The sequence below is a fragment of the Electrona antarctica genome, assembly GCF_951216825.1.
Source record: "Electrona antarctica genome assembly, chromosome: 5".
NCBI classification, from domain to species: domain Eukaryota; kingdom Metazoa; phylum Chordata; class Actinopteri; order Myctophiformes; family Myctophidae; genus Electrona; species Electrona antarctica.
In genome coordinates, this window is record NC_136810.1 from 25,268,123 (window position 1) to 25,287,044 (window position 18,922).

Genomic DNA, 18,922 nt, shown 5'->3' on the forward strand with positions numbered 1-18,922 from the left:
CATGACTTGAGACTTGACAAACAGAGCCATCTCAGCCAAAATATCCCAAAACAATGGGGATAACTGGCGTTATAGGAACCTGCCGCCCCTGGATCAGAGCTAACTGAACCCCCTGTTTGGTGAAGGGACTCAGTCATTTAGGCCAGGGACAGGGAGACTCTGGCAGAGCCTTGGTGAAGGCGAAGCATGCAGGGCTGCGTCATTCAAAATAGGCTCGCGGCCATTAATTATTATTGTATCTTGAGAATATAATTAATACAAGGATATTACAGGGGGGAAAAATCACCTCGAGGTGTCCACTTTTCCTTCCTTGGAGCCCACATATCCTGGATCTTATCTTTAAGGAGGTTAGACAAAGCAAACACACGGTCACTCTTTTTTTGTACCATTTGTTTTTCGAGGATATCGACATGGCCAGTGACGTTACAGAAAGTGCGCAGCTCCATACATTATAGCAGAGCTATACTTTTCATGCTGTGTGGAGTGTCGACGGATAATACATTATTAATTTAAGCTTTAATTAATGAATTTGAGCTTTTTTTCTTCTTTTTTAAGCTCAGGTGCTAATACATGTTCGTTTATTTAAATTCCCTTGTTTGTTATGCTCAGTCTGAGTCAGTTTATCAGTTTCGTTTCTGTGAAAGTGTGATGGTGACGGAGCTCCGATGCTGAGAACAATTCGCTTTGCAAGTTACAGATCCGGTCTAGAGCGGATACGGAAGAAGCTCTGTGGAAATCATCGGCAATTGAAGGCGGGCTCTAGGACGGATATGAGCACTGAGCAGTAAATAGACGGAAAGTTAGGAAAGCAGGCTTTCTACGGGTGCTGCCTGCGGGAAGAGTAGACTGGAGTGGTGCACGACTATTGCCGAACCCGGGTGTGTTTTGATCAGGCTAGTCGATACTTAGATCAGATCAACATCAACATTATGACATCTGCGGTGTCCAGGTCCATCGTGACGGCCCTGTGCGAGAACCAGGGATGCATGGACTTCAAACGACTCGACCATCTGATCAGACAGGAGTTCACAGTGGCCGAGTCTGTGCTGTTGAGACTGCTGTGTGACGAGGAGAAGTTCTCCATCCAGGAGGGCCAGGAGAACTCTTCAGGTTGGTAACAGCTAAGGATAGTTAAATTGGCTATTTTTACTCACACACACGCGCGCAAAGCAAAGTTCTTTGTTTACCCAGGGAAGTGGACTAAGCTCGAGATGCTTGTTTACAGCCACACCCTGCTCATAGAACATTTCATGGTAGGGGTTCAATGTCTTGCTCAAGGGCACTTCAGCGGTGGTAATTTTAACGTGCCGGTCCGGGGATTCGAACTGGCGACCTTCCGGTATCAAGACCGCTCCGCAAACCACACACACACACACACACACACACACACACACACACACACATTACACAAGGTATACACACCTCAACTATAGCCGGGGAGGGGAAGCCTCAGGTGATTTATATGCCTATCCTGTATCCTTCAGGTTATGCCATGAGTCCAGACAGTGTGATAGTGGCCAGAACATCTCTGAGGCTCTGCCAGAAACCCCCTGCTGAGTGCTCCTCATCACACTGCAACCACCTGCACCTGTGCAGGTACTTTGTATGTGGACATTGCAGATTTGGGTGAGTTATATATACTCTAGGTTGCAATTCATTCGTCATAAGTAACATTGATTGACAATAACCTAACCTACCACAATACTAGCCCCTCTCGGGACCCCGTAAAGGTTAAACATTTGGATGTTTACCTTCCGGAGGGTCCCTTCTCAGTTGTCGCCAAGGGGGCAGGCAGACTTTCCAACGTTGAAGCTCTGGGTCCTAGTGGTAGGAGGAGGGACTACAGGCGGACCCGTGGATTCATGACCGGGAAACCCCGTGCAGCTGGGCTTTAACGTTGAGCGCTCAGTTGCCCTACGTCACTCAGGACCTCAAAGTTGAGGTCCTGGGAGGGACTTCCGGCAGTCTTCCGGGTGCTTCAAAACGCCACTGAGCAACTTCCACTGACATGAATAGCTGGGGGGGCGGAGCTTCGCGCCAGTTCAGTCTCTATTATATATATACTCTATGGTTGTCGCCCGCAAAATCCTGCATGTATGCGGTCGGCCAATCAGAGGCAGTAACTAGGACGTGCAGCTAGCCAGCCACCGCTCGGGAGGCGGGACATGGGAAGTGAGGAAGAGAGAATTTCAGAGCTGCCAAAACGGTCTAACAAAGATTAAAAATACTTAACGCCTTCTGTGCCGTTCGCTGAGGTTTCCGTTGTCTCCGTTGTCTCCTATTGCCGATATATGCTTCTTTAGAGACATATAACCATCACTCAAACAGCGCAGCAAGGACATTATGCGAGGCCAAGTCTGTCTGTATTCCAGAATCGCCATTTTGCGGGCGACAACTGAGAAGGGACCCTCTCAGTTACGGGGGTCCCGAGAGGGGCTACCACAATACAAGGTGTGCTAAAAGGATGAATTGAAATGATTGGGTTCCTCATGTACTTAATTCATCAAAGGCCTAATTAGATATTTTAACTCTATAATAATTTGTATCACTGAGAAAAACTGTAGGCCCAATATTTCTGAGGCATTTCTAGAGCTACTGATTTGTAAACAACTGGAATTCATTTCCCCGTTCAGTCAGGAAGAGCTGCTTGTCTAGGCCTACAGTAGCCTACGCCCAAACCTGTTTACCACAGTTGACAGGCATTGATACTAAGGCTTGCCCACCTGCCCCTGGCAAGTAAATACAACTTTTGGGCAGGTGGAGTCTGCTTTCAGGTTGCCCGACCGGGCAAGTGCTCGTTTGAGAGGGTACGCAACAGTCTATAAACACTACACCGAGATATCCGTCTCAACAGAAATATAAAATAACAAGTGTGAAGTGTGAACACATAGTTGTATTCATAGCAGGGCATAAACATTGAGGTGTGACATTCTTTAACGCACAGTTGAACGGTTATTCAAATTTACTATTTACTTTTCGGGCAAGTGGGCATGACCTTTGGGCAAGGACATGACTTTGCCTCTGAGACCTTAGTGTCACTGTCAACCCCTGCAGTTGTGGAAGAAGACCTCAAATGGTAATTACTAATGTCAAAGTAGCAATAGCCTATATCCCCATATAGCATTACTGTTACAAGTAAAAGTCCTTTGTTCAAAATGTTAAAACAGTACAAAGTCTAACTCATGTTGATTAGGTGATGTAATGGTGATGTAAAACAAACAGTGCCAACACAAACATTAAATGCCATTAACAATAAAGAGACAATATGACGTAATGAGGCACAATATGACGTACATTTTCCCTTCATTGTCAATGGCGTTTTTAAAACAAACATTGAACTAAAAAGAAACATTAAGCCTGTATATAGAAGGGGGCTAGCGCCCCTCAAAAATATAGCCTACTTAAAGTACCAAATATAAAAGTGATCAATCTCATCATGCAGAATGGTCATTTCAATTCAAATTAAATTGTATTAAAGTGTTTTATCCCAATTGGTTATACTATTCATGATGTATGTTGGTTACTTGTTTGTTAACATTGTATTATGTTGTTTAGATAGATATTATGTTTTCCTGACCAAATGCTGAGCACTTTACAAGGTGCATTTACCCATTCATGCACACATTCATGAATGGGTAAATCTATCTGACAGTATATAAATTATTACATGAATAAACTTATTTTTTTTTTTTTTTAAAGATTTGTTTTTGGCTTTTTCTGCCTTTTATTTATAGATAGTGTAGAAGTGTAGATTGTGTAGATTGACAGGAAAGAGGGAAAGAGAGACAGAGGGAGACATGCAGCAAAGGTCGTCATGAATGGGACTCGGAACACGTGACACACTGTCAGGCCAGAGCCTATATGTGGCATGCGCCTGGACCACTAGGCTAGTGGGCAGACTGGGCACCCTGAGGAAACTTCTTGTTATAATATTATTTGGGTTTATTCCACGAGAATAGATCTTACAAGCGTTGGAAAGGCATGGTTCCTGATATGTTCTTCTGACGTGTCAGTGATACAGAGTTATATGTATTATGGGGTTACATCTGGCCTCATCGGGGTGCATAATTAGTTTAGACTAGTCACTGGTTAGACATGGGTTAAGGTTATGTTTAGGTGTGCTGCCCCGTGGGAGGTTAGGGTTAGGGTGAGGGTTTGAGATAGGTTGTAGTTGTAGGACTAATGACTGGTCTAACCAATGACTAGTCTAAACCAAGTACTGCACCCGGCGTCATCACGTCGGCCATCACAATTTGCATAGTTCCCTTGGCAACCAGGGTTGTTGTGACATTTTAAGCAGAGGCTTCTCCAAGGTTAACCTGCTATCTAATATTGTTGACATACCAGCAGGAGCTCAACAGATGAAAACAAGAACAACACTGAGGGCAAACACTTTGACCATATACACATACAAATGAAAAATGGTCAGTCCAAGATCACATGCTAAAATAGTCTAGCATGTCATAACTAAATTATCCATAACTAATTAATATATATTGATTCGATCACCGATCTATCAATGTTGTTTTTTAGACAGATGCTACTGTAGGTGTGCTGTTCACCACGTTATCCTTGACTTGCTTGTTCATTTCAACCAGGAGCATTGTTTTTCTTTGTGACCATTTGTTGTCAATCCATAATCCATATACTCTGATTTTGCATGATAACTAAGAGTTATGTTCTTTAATAAATATTGTTCAATAATCATTTTCAGGAACAAATGCAAAAATAACCACAGCCTGGACTCTCCAGACAGTGGAGCCCTTTTGAAGAAACTTGATCTTCAACACCTGACAAACAAACAGCTGTTCCAGCTGTTGCTACAGAATGATCCATACCTGTTGCCTGAGGTTGGTTGCACAGCAGTGAGAGAGAGAGTTTGAATGGCATTACAGATTCACTGTTTCAAGATTAAATATTTGTATTGTTGCATCTTCTATATGAGTAGCCTACACAAGAGTTAGATTATTTGGTTTTGGCTTCAGTACAGTAAAATACAAATAAAAAACATTTTTCTTAGCCATTTGAGGGGCACGAGTCCCTCTTATGTCCAGCTTTGAGGGTTTGTGTAAACACAAACATTGTGTTAACACAAACATTGAATGCCATTCATTGACAATGCATGGTCAGCTTTGAGTGTTTGTGTAAACACCAACATTGTGTAAACACAAACATTGAAGACGAAGGTGAGGAAGCAAATTGTGATTGGCCGGAATGAGATGATGTATGATTATAAGAGCACCCATCACTTCACACGGGTGTGATTTTTATTAAAGACTAAACCATATCTGTCATGGCATGATTGCAGACTGTTAAAACACCCTGAGAGCACAGGACAAAGTTCTTCACCCTTTCAATTAGTAACTCCCAGCGTTTGTTTCTTTTTGCTTGCCCACCAATGTTAAGAATGTTATTTAGATTTCTTGTTGTTTAGAGAGATGCTAGGTTTTATATTTACCTGTTAGCCTAGTTAGTTACTTTGTAGTACTTAACCATTTTCAACCTGGTGTCCCTATCTTGGGCATGTCATTAGCTCCACAAATTCAAACGATCTTTGCTGATGGGTTCCCAGATTGTGTCATTACAGACAAAATGTATTTTTTTTTAAAAGAAAGAAAGTATCTACAAGCTCATGACCCATCATCACATAGCTTGATGATCGGTTTAATCGATCCATTTACCCTGATGTATGTTGAAGGGTTCATATAATTTTTTTTATATTATCTTGCGTAGACCTTTTCATGAATGGCAAAATTGTAATTGTAAATTGTAATTGATCATCGTCCCATTCGCTTGTCTCCAGATATGTCCTCATTACAACAAGGGCATCGGTGAGCACGGTTCCTGTAGGTTTGGACCCTCGTGCTCCAACCTGCACCTCTGCCTGCACAATGCCCGCGGTGACTGTAAGTTTGGGCCCACGTGTAAGAGAGCCCACACGGTTGGTGAGCACATCCTGAAGATCCTGAACGGTCGAGGACTCGGCCAGGAGAACATTCAAAACCTGGAGAAGATATACAGGAATAAGTTCATCATCTTGGGCCACCGGGAGCAGAGAAAACCTTTTGCTCCTCCTGCTGCCGGTAACTGAGAATAAAGCGGCAGCCTGATTTATACAAAATAATGCCTGATAAAATAAAAGCTGATCTACAAGCTCACAGCGTGTTGCACCGTGACAAATTGTGAGCCTGTAGATTGCTTATTTTCGGTACATGACATGACATGGCACACAAGTGTGTATATATAAGTCAGGCTACTACTGTAGTGTAAAGTGAGTTTATATGAACAGCAGTGTTGATTCCGTCGACTAAAACTAAGATGAAAAATGTTCGTTCCTTTTTTCACTGACGAAAACTAAATGGAAACTAAATGAAAACTAAGCTATGATGACTAAAACTAATACTGACAATTTCGTCAACAAATAAAAACTAGACTAAAATGTTAGGAAGGGACTAGTGGACAAGAGATCCAGTATAATTCATTTTACACTTCGTTGCATGCTGAAAATAGCAAATCTACAAGCTCACAGCGCTTGTAGATCTGCTATTTTCAGCAAGTGTAAAAACAGTCATTACGATGGCATCAAGGCCCGCCAAAATACATTTTAGTCGACTAAATCAAATGTAGATTTAGTCGACTAAATCTTATAGTTAGTCGACTAAAATCTTATGATATTTAGTCGACTAAAACTAGACTAACACTGAAACATTCCAGGTGACTAAGATGTGACTGAAACTAAATGAAAACTATTGAATAGACTAATGACTAAAACTAAAATAAAAATGTGCTGCCAAAATTAAAAACAACACTGATGAACAGTTGTGTCTGTGTGTCCTGCAGTGTGTCCTGCACCGTGCCCCGCACCTCCCCCGGTGTCGGTGCCACATACTCGCCACCCCTCCAGCAGTGCCACTAGTGCCCCTGGTGCTACACGTACTCGCCACCCCTCCAGCAGTGCCACTAGTGCCCCTGGTGCTACACGTACTCGCCACCCCTCCAGCAGTGCCACTAGTGCCCCTGGTGCTACCAGTCCAATCAGTGAGACGGAACGAAACGAGATCTGCTTGTACTTCATTCGCAGACACTGCAGCTTCAAAGGTAATGCGTCTGCTGCCATTAGTATGAACGTCAAGTCAACAAGTATGTGCAGAGAGGGAGAGCTTGCAAAAAAATTGATATATATATATTTTTTTATCTGCTTCTGGGGTCCCCGGAACAAAATATTTTGAGATAGGGCTCCGCAGCCAAATACATGTCATCTTGGGGGTTCCTTGACATGAAAAACGTTTTTTTTCTTCTTTTTTTTAACTGACGCTTTGTTCAGTCTGTCTCAGGTCTTAATGGGTATTTCTTATGTTTCTTATGTTATGTTACATTACGTTATGTTACTTATGTTATGTTACTTTTCCCAGAGAAGTGTGCCCGTGTGCATTACCATCTGCCATACAAGTGGCAGGTTCTAGACAGTGATGGGAGCTGGAAGGATTTAGCCAACATGGAGGATATCGAGGAGGCCTACTGTGACGCGGCCAAAGACACAAATTGCCCCGACGAACCACCTCTACCCTCACTGTTCACAAGACTGCTGAATCTGACACCCAGGTGGGATGTTGTTGGATGTTGTGTTAAAAAGTTAAAGGTTATATTCTGATAGCAATCATTGCTGTATAACTCAGGCATAGCAATTTTATCCAGTCAGGGGAAAGATAATTTATCAGCTTAAAATGTTATAGTGTTCCATGTTCCAAATTTGTCTGCTCTTGTTTGCTGCATCATCACTTCTGATTTCACTTGTATGCCGTTCCTGTGGAGTCTTGTGGCCCATTTTCCTTTTGTGTCTAAAACACACAAATCAGCTTCATATCCACTTTAGATATTCTGTATATATATATACATATATATCCACTCATAACGGCCGGGCTCCACCGGGCGCGTCAGCGTCGCGTCTCCGTCACCGTCAGGGAATGTTCCCTTTTTAATCAATGAAGGGTGGCTCCACTGCCCGCGTTGACGGAGACGCGACGCGTGCATTAAAATTGAACCGGTGCGTTTTTTGACGCGACGCGACGGAGACGCAACGCGTCCGGTGGAGCCCTGGCGTTAGTCATAACGATATTGGTTCTATGAAAAAATTGCGTGCACGTTATATTTGGGGAAAACTGCCGTTTTTTTCCCCAGTGAAAACAGTGGAAAAAAATGGATCTATCTGTAAAGGCTGTAAACACACCCTCTGTTCATAACGTATTCTTGATTACAATGGTTCTGCTTAGAAGTGGTGGAAACGTGGGCCAGTTCGCTGCAGGTTCCGTGGAAGCCCAGAGGTTCCAAGAATCTAGAACGGAACCGGTAGCTAAATAGCTGGAGAGACCAGGAGGCCCCTGTTACTCAACACTTTAACAATGATTACTATCAAAATATAGAACTATTTAACACTTATTTATAACAACAAATATCACTTAGACACCCACTGAAATTTCAATTCAGTTATGGCTGTACATGTATAGAAACTCTCCCTCCCTGTGACTTAAGTTTCCGCTGCTTCTGTTCAGCCCTGCTGCGTCCAGCGATAAGCGGTGGGTGAACTTTGTGACTATGACGTGCGGGGGGTCTCCTGTGCGCCGCCTGTCCACCGCCTCCTCCGTCTCCAAGCCCCCCCACTACATCCTGACAACACAGTGGATGTGGTACTGGAAGGATGAGACTGGGATCTGGATGGAATACGGAGTACGGATCACTTCATCTGAATTGTGTTATGAACCCCACTGACTTGTTGTGAGCTTCAGTGTTGTTTTTGGCAACACATTTCTATTTTAGTTTTAGTCATATAGTCTCTTGAATAGTTTTCATTTAGTCACATTTTAGTCACCTGGAATGCTTTAGTCTAGTTTTAGTTGATTTAGTCGACTAAAATGTATTTTGGCGGGCGGGCCTTGATGCCTCGTAATGGCTGATTTTATACTTGCTGAAAATAGCCAATCTACAAGTTCACAATGCGTCGCGACGCGTTGTGAGCTTGTAGATCTGCTATTTTCAGCTTGCAACCAAGTGTAAAATGACTTCTACTGAATCTATTGTCCACTAGTCCCTTCCTAACATTTTAGTTTAGTTTTTATTTGTTGACAAAATCGACCATATATTTAGTCATAGTTTTAGTCACCATGGCTTAGTTTTTATTTAGTTTGTATGTAGTTTGTCAGTGAAAAAAGCTTGTAGATCTGCTATTTTCGTGCAACACTGGTCATACGAGAAGTATAAAATAGGGCATTGAATTATGAAAAACAAAAAGATGAGATACATAGATACAGGTTTCTGCCCTACAATGACATCAAGAAGCGTGTATTTCTTGGATATTTTTTCATCTTTGTCTTTTATGTCAACAAATCAACACTAATTCGTATAGACCGATTATTCTGATTAACAACCAATACCCACTTAAGCCCTATTTTATACTTAACATAACGGTATAAAATAAAATCGCAAAAATAACCGACCCACAATAGTGATCACAGATTATTTTAAAATGTATTATTTTATTCAAATTGATACATTTTGTAATTTGGTTAATTCCATTAACTGTTGCACCCCTAAACTAATGATCATATAAACAATGTTTTGTGTTTCTAATGTAGGCTGGAGGTGATCGGTCTGCCTCTGTCACGTCTCTAACTCTGGAAAATGTTTACCTGGCCGATGCAGACATTGAGATTAGTTTTGGTGCCGGGAAACAGAAGTACATTCTCTCTTGCAAAGGTAAACAAGAACCAATTGAACAACTTTTCAAGAGAGCCATCAAGGTTTTAGACAAGAAACCAACTCAGACACCAGAGGGGACTGTGAGGTCCATCGTAGGCAGACCACGTTTGTACAGAATGTCCTCTTCATCAAGAGAAGCCTAAAATGGAATAGCCTCGCTGACTGGGAGGCTATGGGGAAAACAATATATGTGTAACGTTTTTTTTCACTGCATTTGAAGACAGTGTGCGGGTGTTTGTTCTTTTTCATTAGGTCGGGCACTTAATGTGTCGCCTGTATGTGTGCAAAAGCCTTGCTTTTTTTTGGTTAGGCATTAAGAAAAGGTATTTAAGCTGTTAAGCTTAAATTAAGTTAATTTATATAGACAGTGGTATCGTTGCTGTCAGGAGGAAACCTCATAACTCCATTTTTGAGGTTTTAGATTTTTTTTGGCATAAATCAGTGCTATTGAACACCCTTTATGTCTGTGTTGTTTCGAAAATATTTAACCAATGGAAAGTAGTAAAAAGTGCTTTTGGACAAAACCTCTTAACTCCATTGGACCCTCAAAATGTCTGCTAAAGCAACTAACTCCACCACCTCTCCCCCTCTCATGGATGTAATTGACAATATATAAAGTTACAACACCAACTTTGATGAGGCTGTATTGCTTTGTTTTAAAAATATAATGTTTTATAATTATTTCCTGAAAAAATTATATTTTTCATTTCCTGAAAAATGAACATTTTGGAGTTATGAGGTTTCCTCCCAACAGCAGATATATTGTAATTGTATGTGGTATTTTCTGTTTTTGTCATGTTATTGTGGTGTTTTTATATGTGGGACTGCGGAAATGAGCTTCTAGCTAAATGTGACATATTTACATGAGATCATGTTCAATTGATAGACTTCTTGTACATGTAGTGAATGTTCATGAACGTGTTTATCCCGTACATAAAGAAAGAACCCACTGCCCATTTGGTTCCATCTGACGCTCGCAGTTAAATCTACATTGAGGACTTGACTACCACTACAGTACCAGTGTCATGATGGGGCTAATTGTGTTGGCTTTCTTTCAGACATGCAACAGCAGAATGTCCACTACAAGACCAAGAGAGAGGTCAGAAGGAGACCTCGCTTTGTCTCATCTCATGAGGTGGAGGCCAAGCTGAAGAGGTATTTCCACCACCAAAGTTAGTTGTAGTTAATTAAAACGAATAAAACAACGAAAACTAGAATAGCAAGAACATTGTAGAAAAAAAAAGTTTTACATTTATGAAACTAAAACAAAAATCAGAGAAAATTACCAAAATCTTCAAAACTTGCAGATCTACAAGCTCAAAACAACATTACCTGTTGTGAGCTTGTAAATATGCAAAACTAATAAAAACTAACCTAAAACTAAGCCTTATCACAAAATGAATACTAAACTAACAAAACAACCTTGGAAACTAACTAAAACTAAAATCGAAAACAAAAAGTCGAAACAAAACTATCATAACCTTGATCTGTACTTCTGTGTCTCCATGGTAGCGTGTCATCAGAAAGCGCCAGCTCGTCCTCATCCGTAGCTGTCCCGCAGCACTGGGACAAGACGGCCCTGCCAGAGATTTCCTTCACGGTAATGTCCATCATTAATCCATTAAGATTAAGATTCTACAATACATCTTCAACAACAATTGATTGATTGATTGAAAAACGTATTAACAGTTTGCAGAATTACAGTACATTTCAAGCACAAACTCAATACAAAGGCTGTTAACTGTGAGTGGACGACGAAATTAAGCATTACACTTGTTTCCAATAGGGTCCACAATGTTCAATTCATCAAAAACATTTAGAGACGTACAAATAGACACTTCTATATAGACAAAGGACAGAACAGGAATTCATCATAAAGGAGGTAAAAAGGGAAAAGAAACATATACAGTGAGGGGAAAAAAGGGGTGGGCGGTGGGGGGGATTCACGTTCAGCTCCGTTCATTTGTTTGTTTTTCTTGGAGGAGCTGCGTTGGGTCCTCAAGTCGGCTCCGTGGCCGTACCTTGAGTTGGCTGTGTGGCCGTGACCATCTCTTGTGTTGTCCTTGTGTTGGGTCCCCAAGTCGGCTCAGTGGCCGTACCTTGAGTTGGCTGTGTGGCCGTGACCGTCTCTTGTGTTGTCCTTACAACACACAGTATAAAGCCACAGGAACATTCGTCTAGATTCAGTCAACTCTTCTGCAAACGAAGATTGGACGTATGTTCAAAGCTATCTTTCGAGTTTCGCTGTAATCGCGTAATGAGCAATCTTCTAAATACAGTTTAGTGAAATATGTCTGTTGCTATATCAGTGGTGTGCAAACGTTTTCATGTCAATGACCCCCCGAATTATCGATATTATATGGCGAGCCCCATTTCACATTCTTTTTTTATTCAAAGATTTACACACATTTTCACGATTTTTCAAAAATAGCAGATTTACAAGCTCATAGCGCGTCACTATGAGTTTGTTTGTATATCTGGTATTTTTTAATAGCCAACACTAAACATGGACATGGATGCTTTCCCGGTTTTAATGGGTTAATGTTGTGAATATTGATTCATATTCATTCACAGTGTGTTCGTTTTATTTTTCCTGTCATGTGTCCAATACATTTTCCCACACATTTGCTAACCACCTATTCATCCGTGCTGTACTGTTTCTTGCAGTTGATTGCTGTCACAAATTCTATGAAGGAGCACAAGATGATTGAGCAGTTGTTTAAGCGCACCATGGCATTCAGGACAATCTACAGCATCAAGAGGATCCAGAATCCCTCCCTCTGGAGAGTTTTTCAATGGTAAATCAAATGCTCCTCTCACACATGAAGCCGTTTACGTAGCTAAGTGGCATCTGAAACAGTCCGTGGTTGGGATGACTAGTAGGTTCTGTGATAAGCCTGCAAGCTTTGCTGACACAACATCCATCATATACCTGTATGTTCTGGATGTAAGTAAGCTCACAGCCTCACACCCACCGATGCCCTCGGCTGTCTCACCTATGACTGACGTTGTGTCGTCTGTGAATTTTACCGGCGACCCAGCCTAAGAGATTTAGTCACAAGTATTCCATTCATTGGAAGATTGATCCATGGCCTACACTATGGCCTACACTATACAGTAGGTGTATACCCATAGTATGCGCACACACACACACACACACACACACACACATACTGTTCAGTAGGGTCGTTGGGCATTGGGCAGTATATTGATGTTATATTGATATTGTGATAAGAGACTAGATTTTGGATGTTGTAATAATCTGGTGTGTTGTTCACAAGTTCACAACACGTAGAACTGTGATGAGGTGTTATGGGTTGTAGATCTGCCTTGTTTTTTTGTTATAATTATAATAATGCAAATACAGTATATACGGTATTGTCACAATATCGATAGGTGTTTGGTAAAAAAATATTGTGATATTTGATTTTACAGTACTGTGTACACAACACATTTACTTTATTTACTCCCATGCTTAGGCAGAAGGAGCAGATGCAGAAGAAAAATGGGGGGAAACCTGTGAATGAGTCGTATTTGTTCCACGGTACGGACGAGTCTCTGCTCGATGCCATCTGTGAACAGAACTTTGACTGGAGGATGTGTGGAGTCCACGGCACAGCTTACGGCAAAGGTATACACACGTCTGCCTCAGTGTTCACTATCTATTATTGACAAAGAAGACGCAATGTATGACACTTGTATTCCAATTTGATTGAATTTTAGGCCTGGCATCCCTATTTTTGGGGGCAAAAATAAAAAGAGCAACAAAGGCAGATCTACACGGTCAGAGGCAATCTACAAGTGTGCACAACGTGTCATATCGCAATTTCATGCTTCACTGTATGGGAACCCCTTTGTGTTTTAAGCATTATGTTTACTTTAGCTATTGAAAAATAGCAGATCTACAAGCTCATGCTGTGCTACGAGCTTGTATATCTGCTATTTTTGAAAAATCGCGAAAATATGGCGCAATCTTTGAATACATATTCTTTCAGAGCGAACGTTTTTAAGTCAAATATTTGCTTCTGGGGGGGTCCCTGGAAAGTTTTTTTTTCAGATGGGGGGTCGGCGGCCAATTACATATATTTCTGGGGGTCCTTGACATTAAAATGTTTGAGAACGACTCACAGAAACCTAGGTTTTTCAGAAAACTGTCAGGATTTAGAAGGCATTTTTATTTAAATTTCGACATCATGTCTAAAGTGGTTAACCACTATAGTACACTACATTAGGGACACCGAAGTGTTTCAAAGTGCTTGTGTTATGTTCTCATTGTCTAGGTAGCTACTTCGCCAGAGACGCGTCCTACTCTGATCGATACACCAAGGCTAAGCCGGGCAGCCAAAGGAAGTTCATGTTTGTGGTTCTGGTCCTTGTGGGGGACTCCACCAAGGCAAGTAGCTGCTATGTGCGTCCTCCTGCAAAAGGCGACGGAAAAGGCTTCTATGATAGCTGTGTTGACTCTAGGAGCAACCCCAGCATCTTTGTTATCTTTGACAAGCTGCAGATTTATCCAGAGTACATCGTTGAGTATGTGTGAATTCTGGATTTGTGCTGTTCTATTTCAACTGTCTGGATATCGAGCAATTCTGTTCTTGACCTGGTAGATGAATTGCTTACTTCAAAATGTTTATTGGGACTTTTGAATTTTGAGCTTAAATAAACTGTGATATACACTGGATTGTCTACTTTAGAACCCTGGTTCTCAAAGTGGGGTTTGGGGTTCCAGGGGGGTCTCCCAGCAAAACAACAGTTTAACCACTTCAACTATTCTTCGAAAATCGTGACAACTCCAAGCTCACAGCAGTTTGTGACTTAATTAATGTCAGCTTTTTGCCTAAGAAATGCACAAAATAGGGACACCAGGGCTTAATTTCTCTCGGATTTAGCTAGATAGAAGTTAATCCAATGAGAGAATGTGCTGCATAAGAACTAGTTTCCAGATCATTATGTTTCTCTCGTACAGTATATAGACAGCTGTAGAATTCCATTCCATTCTGAATCTAATCTAATTTCCTATGGGGTCCCTCCCTCCCTGGCATCAAATATTTTCAAATGGGGAACCAAGGTTTACTACAAATCAATTTGGGGGCTCTTGACATGAAAATGTTTGAGAACCAATGATCTAGAATATTCCTATACGTATGATCTGTCTGTCACTTTTGCTGTATTGAGATGAAAGAAGCAGCATTGTGTCAAGTTGTGTCATTACTACACATCTACATTTGGTATATATCTATGTACAAATGCATACTGTATGTTTTTGCATTCATTTTACAACATCATTTGCCATACTTTTAAGGTTGTTACTGTTCTAAAGTTGATATTAAATACAGTCATGCCATATAACCATTCAAGTCTGCTTGGTGATTGTTCTAGCATAATGGTTTTTTTTTTTCAATGAAAACATTCTATGCTTTGTTAATGAACATCAATGTCATGCCTTTTGTGAATTGGTAATTTTTTTTGTTGGAATGACAAGATGTGAGCTTTTCACATTAGCATAAGTCACTGGTAAATTATTAATTCCATAAATTAGTCGTTTTATTATGTGGTCCACCCTGTGGCTTCTTGTGTAGTAGCCAGACTGTAAAAAAGGTAGTAGCCCGCGGTGACACGGGTTAAGCCCCAGATGTGTTATACTGTGATGCAGATGCACACGTTAGCCTTGTCAATTGGGCAAGTGTATCAAAAACATTATGTACAGTATCAACAACACCAGACAAGATCTACATGCTGTAGGCCTGACATTATAGTAATACTACTAATAAACTGTATTTGTAATGGCATCTTTTAAGAGCAGATCAGTCACAAAGAGCTTAACAGAAGAAATCGCAAAACATGACAAACACCAAAGAGGCATGACAGCCAATTGCAGTGATGTTATATTCTGACACTTTGTCAAAAGCAAGCAACCTTGACAAAAGTTTGAGAACACCTGGCCTGGAGCACATGCAACATGTATGCAACGCCAGGTGTCGCTGTAGCAGAAGCTTAGGCAGCATAAAGTCCATAAAGTCTTGTTTTGTTTGTACTTGACCTTTTTTTTATACAGTTGCTGTCGGGAGAAACCTCAAGTCATAACTCCATTTTTGAGGTTTTTTATTTATGTTTTGGTATACATCAGTGCTATAGAGCGTCGCAGTCCCGCCCCCTCAAGAGACCTGGAAAAGAAATCCCCGTTCATTTTCCTCAGACTTTTCAGAAAGTATTTATTTAAAGACGCTTACGCCGCGGACAAAGCCAACTCTTGTCGTGACAAATCATGACAATAAACACAATATTTTGGACCAAACAAATAATTACAAAGAAGAAAAACAAAAAACGACTCGAGTTGGCTTCGTACGACGCTTAAAAGATCTTTAAATAAATACTTTTTTAAATGTCTATGGGAAAAATGCATTGGGATTCATTTCCTGGGCCTGGCGTCGTCATGAAAGGGGGCGGGACTGCGACTCTCTATTGAACACCCTTTATGTCTGTGTGTTTACTTTTTTTCGAAAATATTGAACCAATGCAAAGTAGTAAAAAGTGCCTTGGACAAAACCTCTTAACTCCATTGGACCCACAAACTGTCTGCTAAAGCAACTAACTCCACCACCTCTCCCCCTCTCATGGAAGTAATTGGCAATATATAAAGTTACAACACCAACTTTGATAAGGCTGTATTGCTTTGTTTTAAAAATATAAGGTTTTCTGTATTTCCTGAAAAATTAACATTTTGGAGTTATGAGGTATCCTCCCGACAGCAGAGATATCATATATCACTGCCTGAAAGGTTTGAGAACCCTTGTACTACTAATGCACCAATATGTTTAGCAACATGTATTAGTCAATTGAAAGATATTTGTAGTTATAAGGATATGGGTTATGGTTAGGCTTTGTATGAGTCTTCAGAATGTGATGATTCATACCAGATTTTAAAATGAAGCGTCTATCACAATCTGCGCATTGAAAGGGTGGTGATGTCAGCTCCTTGAAGAGCCTTTCGCTTAGAGACGTTTGTCCTTCCGCAAGTTTTGTGTGCGATTTCTGTGTGGACCGACCTCCCATGTGAAAGTACATATGCTTCCTCACCGCAGCTTGTGATCTGAAGCTTCTATCACAATGTTTACAATTAATGGATTTTTGCCCTGCATGAGTCCTCATGTGTCGCTTTAGACTAGGCATATTATCGAAGCATCTGTGGCAAAAAGTACAGTTAAACCATGTCTGCGTCCCTGTGTGACTCCTCGTGGATGTGTTTGACAGACCCTCTCCGGTCTCCTTCCAATCCTCATCACAGTCTTCAGTATCAGAATTAGAAGAGCGTGAACAAGACAGGAGTTGGTTATCACTAGCTGGTTGTGATGTTCCACTGTCCTTCACCCGTTTCCTGTGTGAATTTGGTGTGTTCAAAACTGACAAGCTTTCCGTGGTCTCCTCCAAATTTCCATCGCCGTCTTCAATGTCAGTTTCAGAAGAATGTGAAGAGAGGAGCTGGTCATCAATAGTTGGTTGTGATGCTCCACGGTCCTCTACTTCAGCTTGTGTTTTCATGTGTTCAGTTGAGGTGCTGGCTAGGGGCTCTGTCTCTCTGTATTCATCATTGTCTTCATGTTTCACTGCTAGTAATGTTAACCCGCCAGCCTCCTCTTGTCTTTGTAGGAGCTTCTCCTGTTCATCTTTAATCTGTGGAAGCTCTGGTTCCTCTTGACTGGAGTTCCTCTCCTGATCTTCAAGGGAAACCTCTTCTTTACACACAGGGAGTTGCAGGAACTCTGGGAAAAATATAAAACAAGGGTTATGTTATAGCTTTAGACTGTACTAACTACTCAAACTAGACAGGCTACTTGATAACCCAGCTACAATGAATACTCATACTGTATAAATATCAGCTCTGAGATGCAAATACTGCGAGATAGATGAAAAGTCTGAAAAAGTGATCTACCAGCATTTTCCACATGAAGAACATATCCAGATCCATAGATAACCCCATGTAATGTCAACGATGACCCATCAGCATCCTCTGGTCTTTGAAGTAGCACCTCCTCCTGTTCATCTTTAATCTGAAGAGCTTCTGATTTCACCTGAACCAGACTGGGACTCCACTCCTGCAATTCAGAAGAAACCTCTTCTTTACACTCAGGAAGCAGTGGGACATCTAGGAGTAGAGGACAAAACAGAGAGAAAGCACAAGTGCTAATCTTCAACATCTGTCCACTTTTCAAAAATATAATGAAACTATAATACTATACCAATCACCAATCACCAACACACAGGGCTGGATTTACCCTCCCAATGGCCCCCGGGCTAGACAAAATGTCAGGGCCCCCCTGGGCTGTGTGGCACGAAATAATTGGGGTATTTTGTTTTAACTTTGGTGTACCCAGCCCCCCCAAAAGAGAGGCAGGCAGACAGACTAGTCGCTGAATGAATGCAGCCAGTAGTAGCCAGTAGTGCACTAATGCAGTTTTACAGTAAAATATTTCACAATGTGCTCTATAAAATCACAGTAAAGAGAGATGGGCAATAAAGAGAGTACAGCCACTAATAGTGCACTAATGCAGTTGTCAGTTTTAAAGTTTTACATATTGGGGGTATTTTGTTTTACTTTTGGTGTAATTTTGGGGTACCCAGCCCCCCAAAAGAGAGAGAGAGAGACCTACAGACAGACAGACACTAGTCACTGTGCATGGTGGGCTTTAGGGCTTTCCACAGCTACCCCACAACACAGCAGTACAGACAGCAGAGCACAATGTTTTAACCATAATACTAAATATAGTAATTGGATTACAATACTTTAGGGATTTCAAAATCACATGGATCTGCTTTGCGCCCGCCCGCCCGCCCACCCACACAAGGTTAGTGTGTGTCACTAATACTCACGGCCTGACTTGGTGTCAGTGCAGTGGTTGTTGTCCTCCATGGTGAATGGGGGGCATGCAGGCAGCAGTCCTCCAGGGGGCAGCAAAGCATAGATAGGGCTGTTGAGACCAGGAATGCATCATCATATGTGACACTGAGGGGACACCAAGTGTATGTTTATTTTATTGACATGGACAATCACATTGAACAACACTTTCAACACTAAAGCTTTTCGTACAGCTGCAATGTTGGTCATGTTCAATTCGAATTTGAAGCCAGTTTTTCAACCGTGCGTTTGTTTTGAGTTATTTTTGGTTAATTT

The 18,922-nt window shown here is 41.3% G+C and overlaps 2 protein-coding genes and 1 long non-coding RNA gene across 5 annotated transcripts in view; 1 reads left to right on the top strand and 2 right to left on the bottom strand.

Moving 5' to 3' along the window:
- Positions 1–294: 294 nt before the first annotated feature.
- Positions 295–14,429, top strand: parp12a (poly (ADP-ribose) polymerase family, member 12a). 3 transcript variants are annotated; one of them, XM_079501880.1, is made up of 14 exons: positions 299–1,110; positions 1,485–1,626; positions 4,715–4,850; positions 5,804–6,083; positions 6,841–6,886; positions 6,935–7,098; positions 7,413–7,602; positions 8,550–8,724; positions 9,630–9,750; positions 10,812–10,908; positions 11,266–11,353; positions 12,421–12,551; positions 13,233–13,384; positions 14,034–14,429. In XM_079501880.1, exons 1-14 carry the CDS (start codon positions 930–932, stop codon positions 14,291–14,293), a joined length of 2,163 nt encoding a protein of 720 aa, XP_079358006.1. In that variant the 5' UTR covers positions 299–929; the 3' UTR covers positions 14,294–14,429. The 3 variants fall into 3 exon arrangements, with proteins under 3 accessions (XP_079358005.1, XP_079358006.1, XP_079358004.1); XM_079501879.1 differs by having other exon boundaries at positions 295–1,110; positions 6,841–7,098; positions 8,565–8,724; XM_079501878.1 differs by having other exon boundaries at positions 301–1,110; positions 6,841–7,098.
- LOC306923658 overlaps positions 14,409–18,922 on the bottom strand; it is a 164,616-nt gene continuing 160,102 nt past the window's right edge. The window contains exon 2 of the long non-coding RNA XR_013790096.1: positions 14,409–15,787. This is a non-coding gene — a long non-coding RNA (uncharacterized lncRNA). The remainder of the gene's footprint in view (positions 15,788–18,922) is intronic.
- On the bottom strand, positions 15,937–18,734 carry LOC306923006 (uncharacterized protein). Its single transcript, XM_079500948.1, has 3 exons — positions 18,622–18,734; positions 17,684–17,896; positions 15,937–17,513 (listed from the first exon to the last, which is right to left on the bottom strand). Exons 1-3 carry the CDS (start codon positions 18,659–18,661, stop codon positions 16,582–16,584), a joined length of 1,185 nt encoding a protein of 394 aa, XP_079357074.1. The 5' UTR covers positions 18,662–18,734; the 3' UTR covers positions 15,937–16,581.

Bases quoted from the DNA above. Each gene is read 5' to 3' on its own strand.
- parp12a (XM_079501878.1), top strand. From the start codon at position 930: ATGACATCTGCGGTGTCCAGGTCCATCGTGACGGCCCTGTGCGAGAAC. The intron at 7,603-8,549 runs GTGGGATGTTGT...GCTTCTGTTCAG, and splicing joins CTGCTGAATCTGACACCCAG to CCCTGCTGCGTCCAGCGATA. The intron at 9,751-10,811 runs GTAAACAAGAAC...GCTTTCTTTCAG, and splicing joins GTACATTCTCTCTTGCAAAG to ACATGCAACAGCAGAATGTC.
- LOC306923006 (XM_079500948.1), bottom strand. From the start codon at position 18,661: ATGGAGGACAACAACCACTGCACTGACACCAAGTCAGGCC. The intron at 17,897-18,621 runs GTGAGTATTAGT...CTCTACTCCTAG, and splicing joins CACTGACACCAAGTCAGGCC to ATGTCCCACTGCTTCCTGAG. The intron at 17,514-17,683 runs GTAGATCACTTT...TATTTTTCCCAG, and splicing joins TCTTCATGTGGAAAATGCTG to AGTTCCTGCAACTCCCTGTG.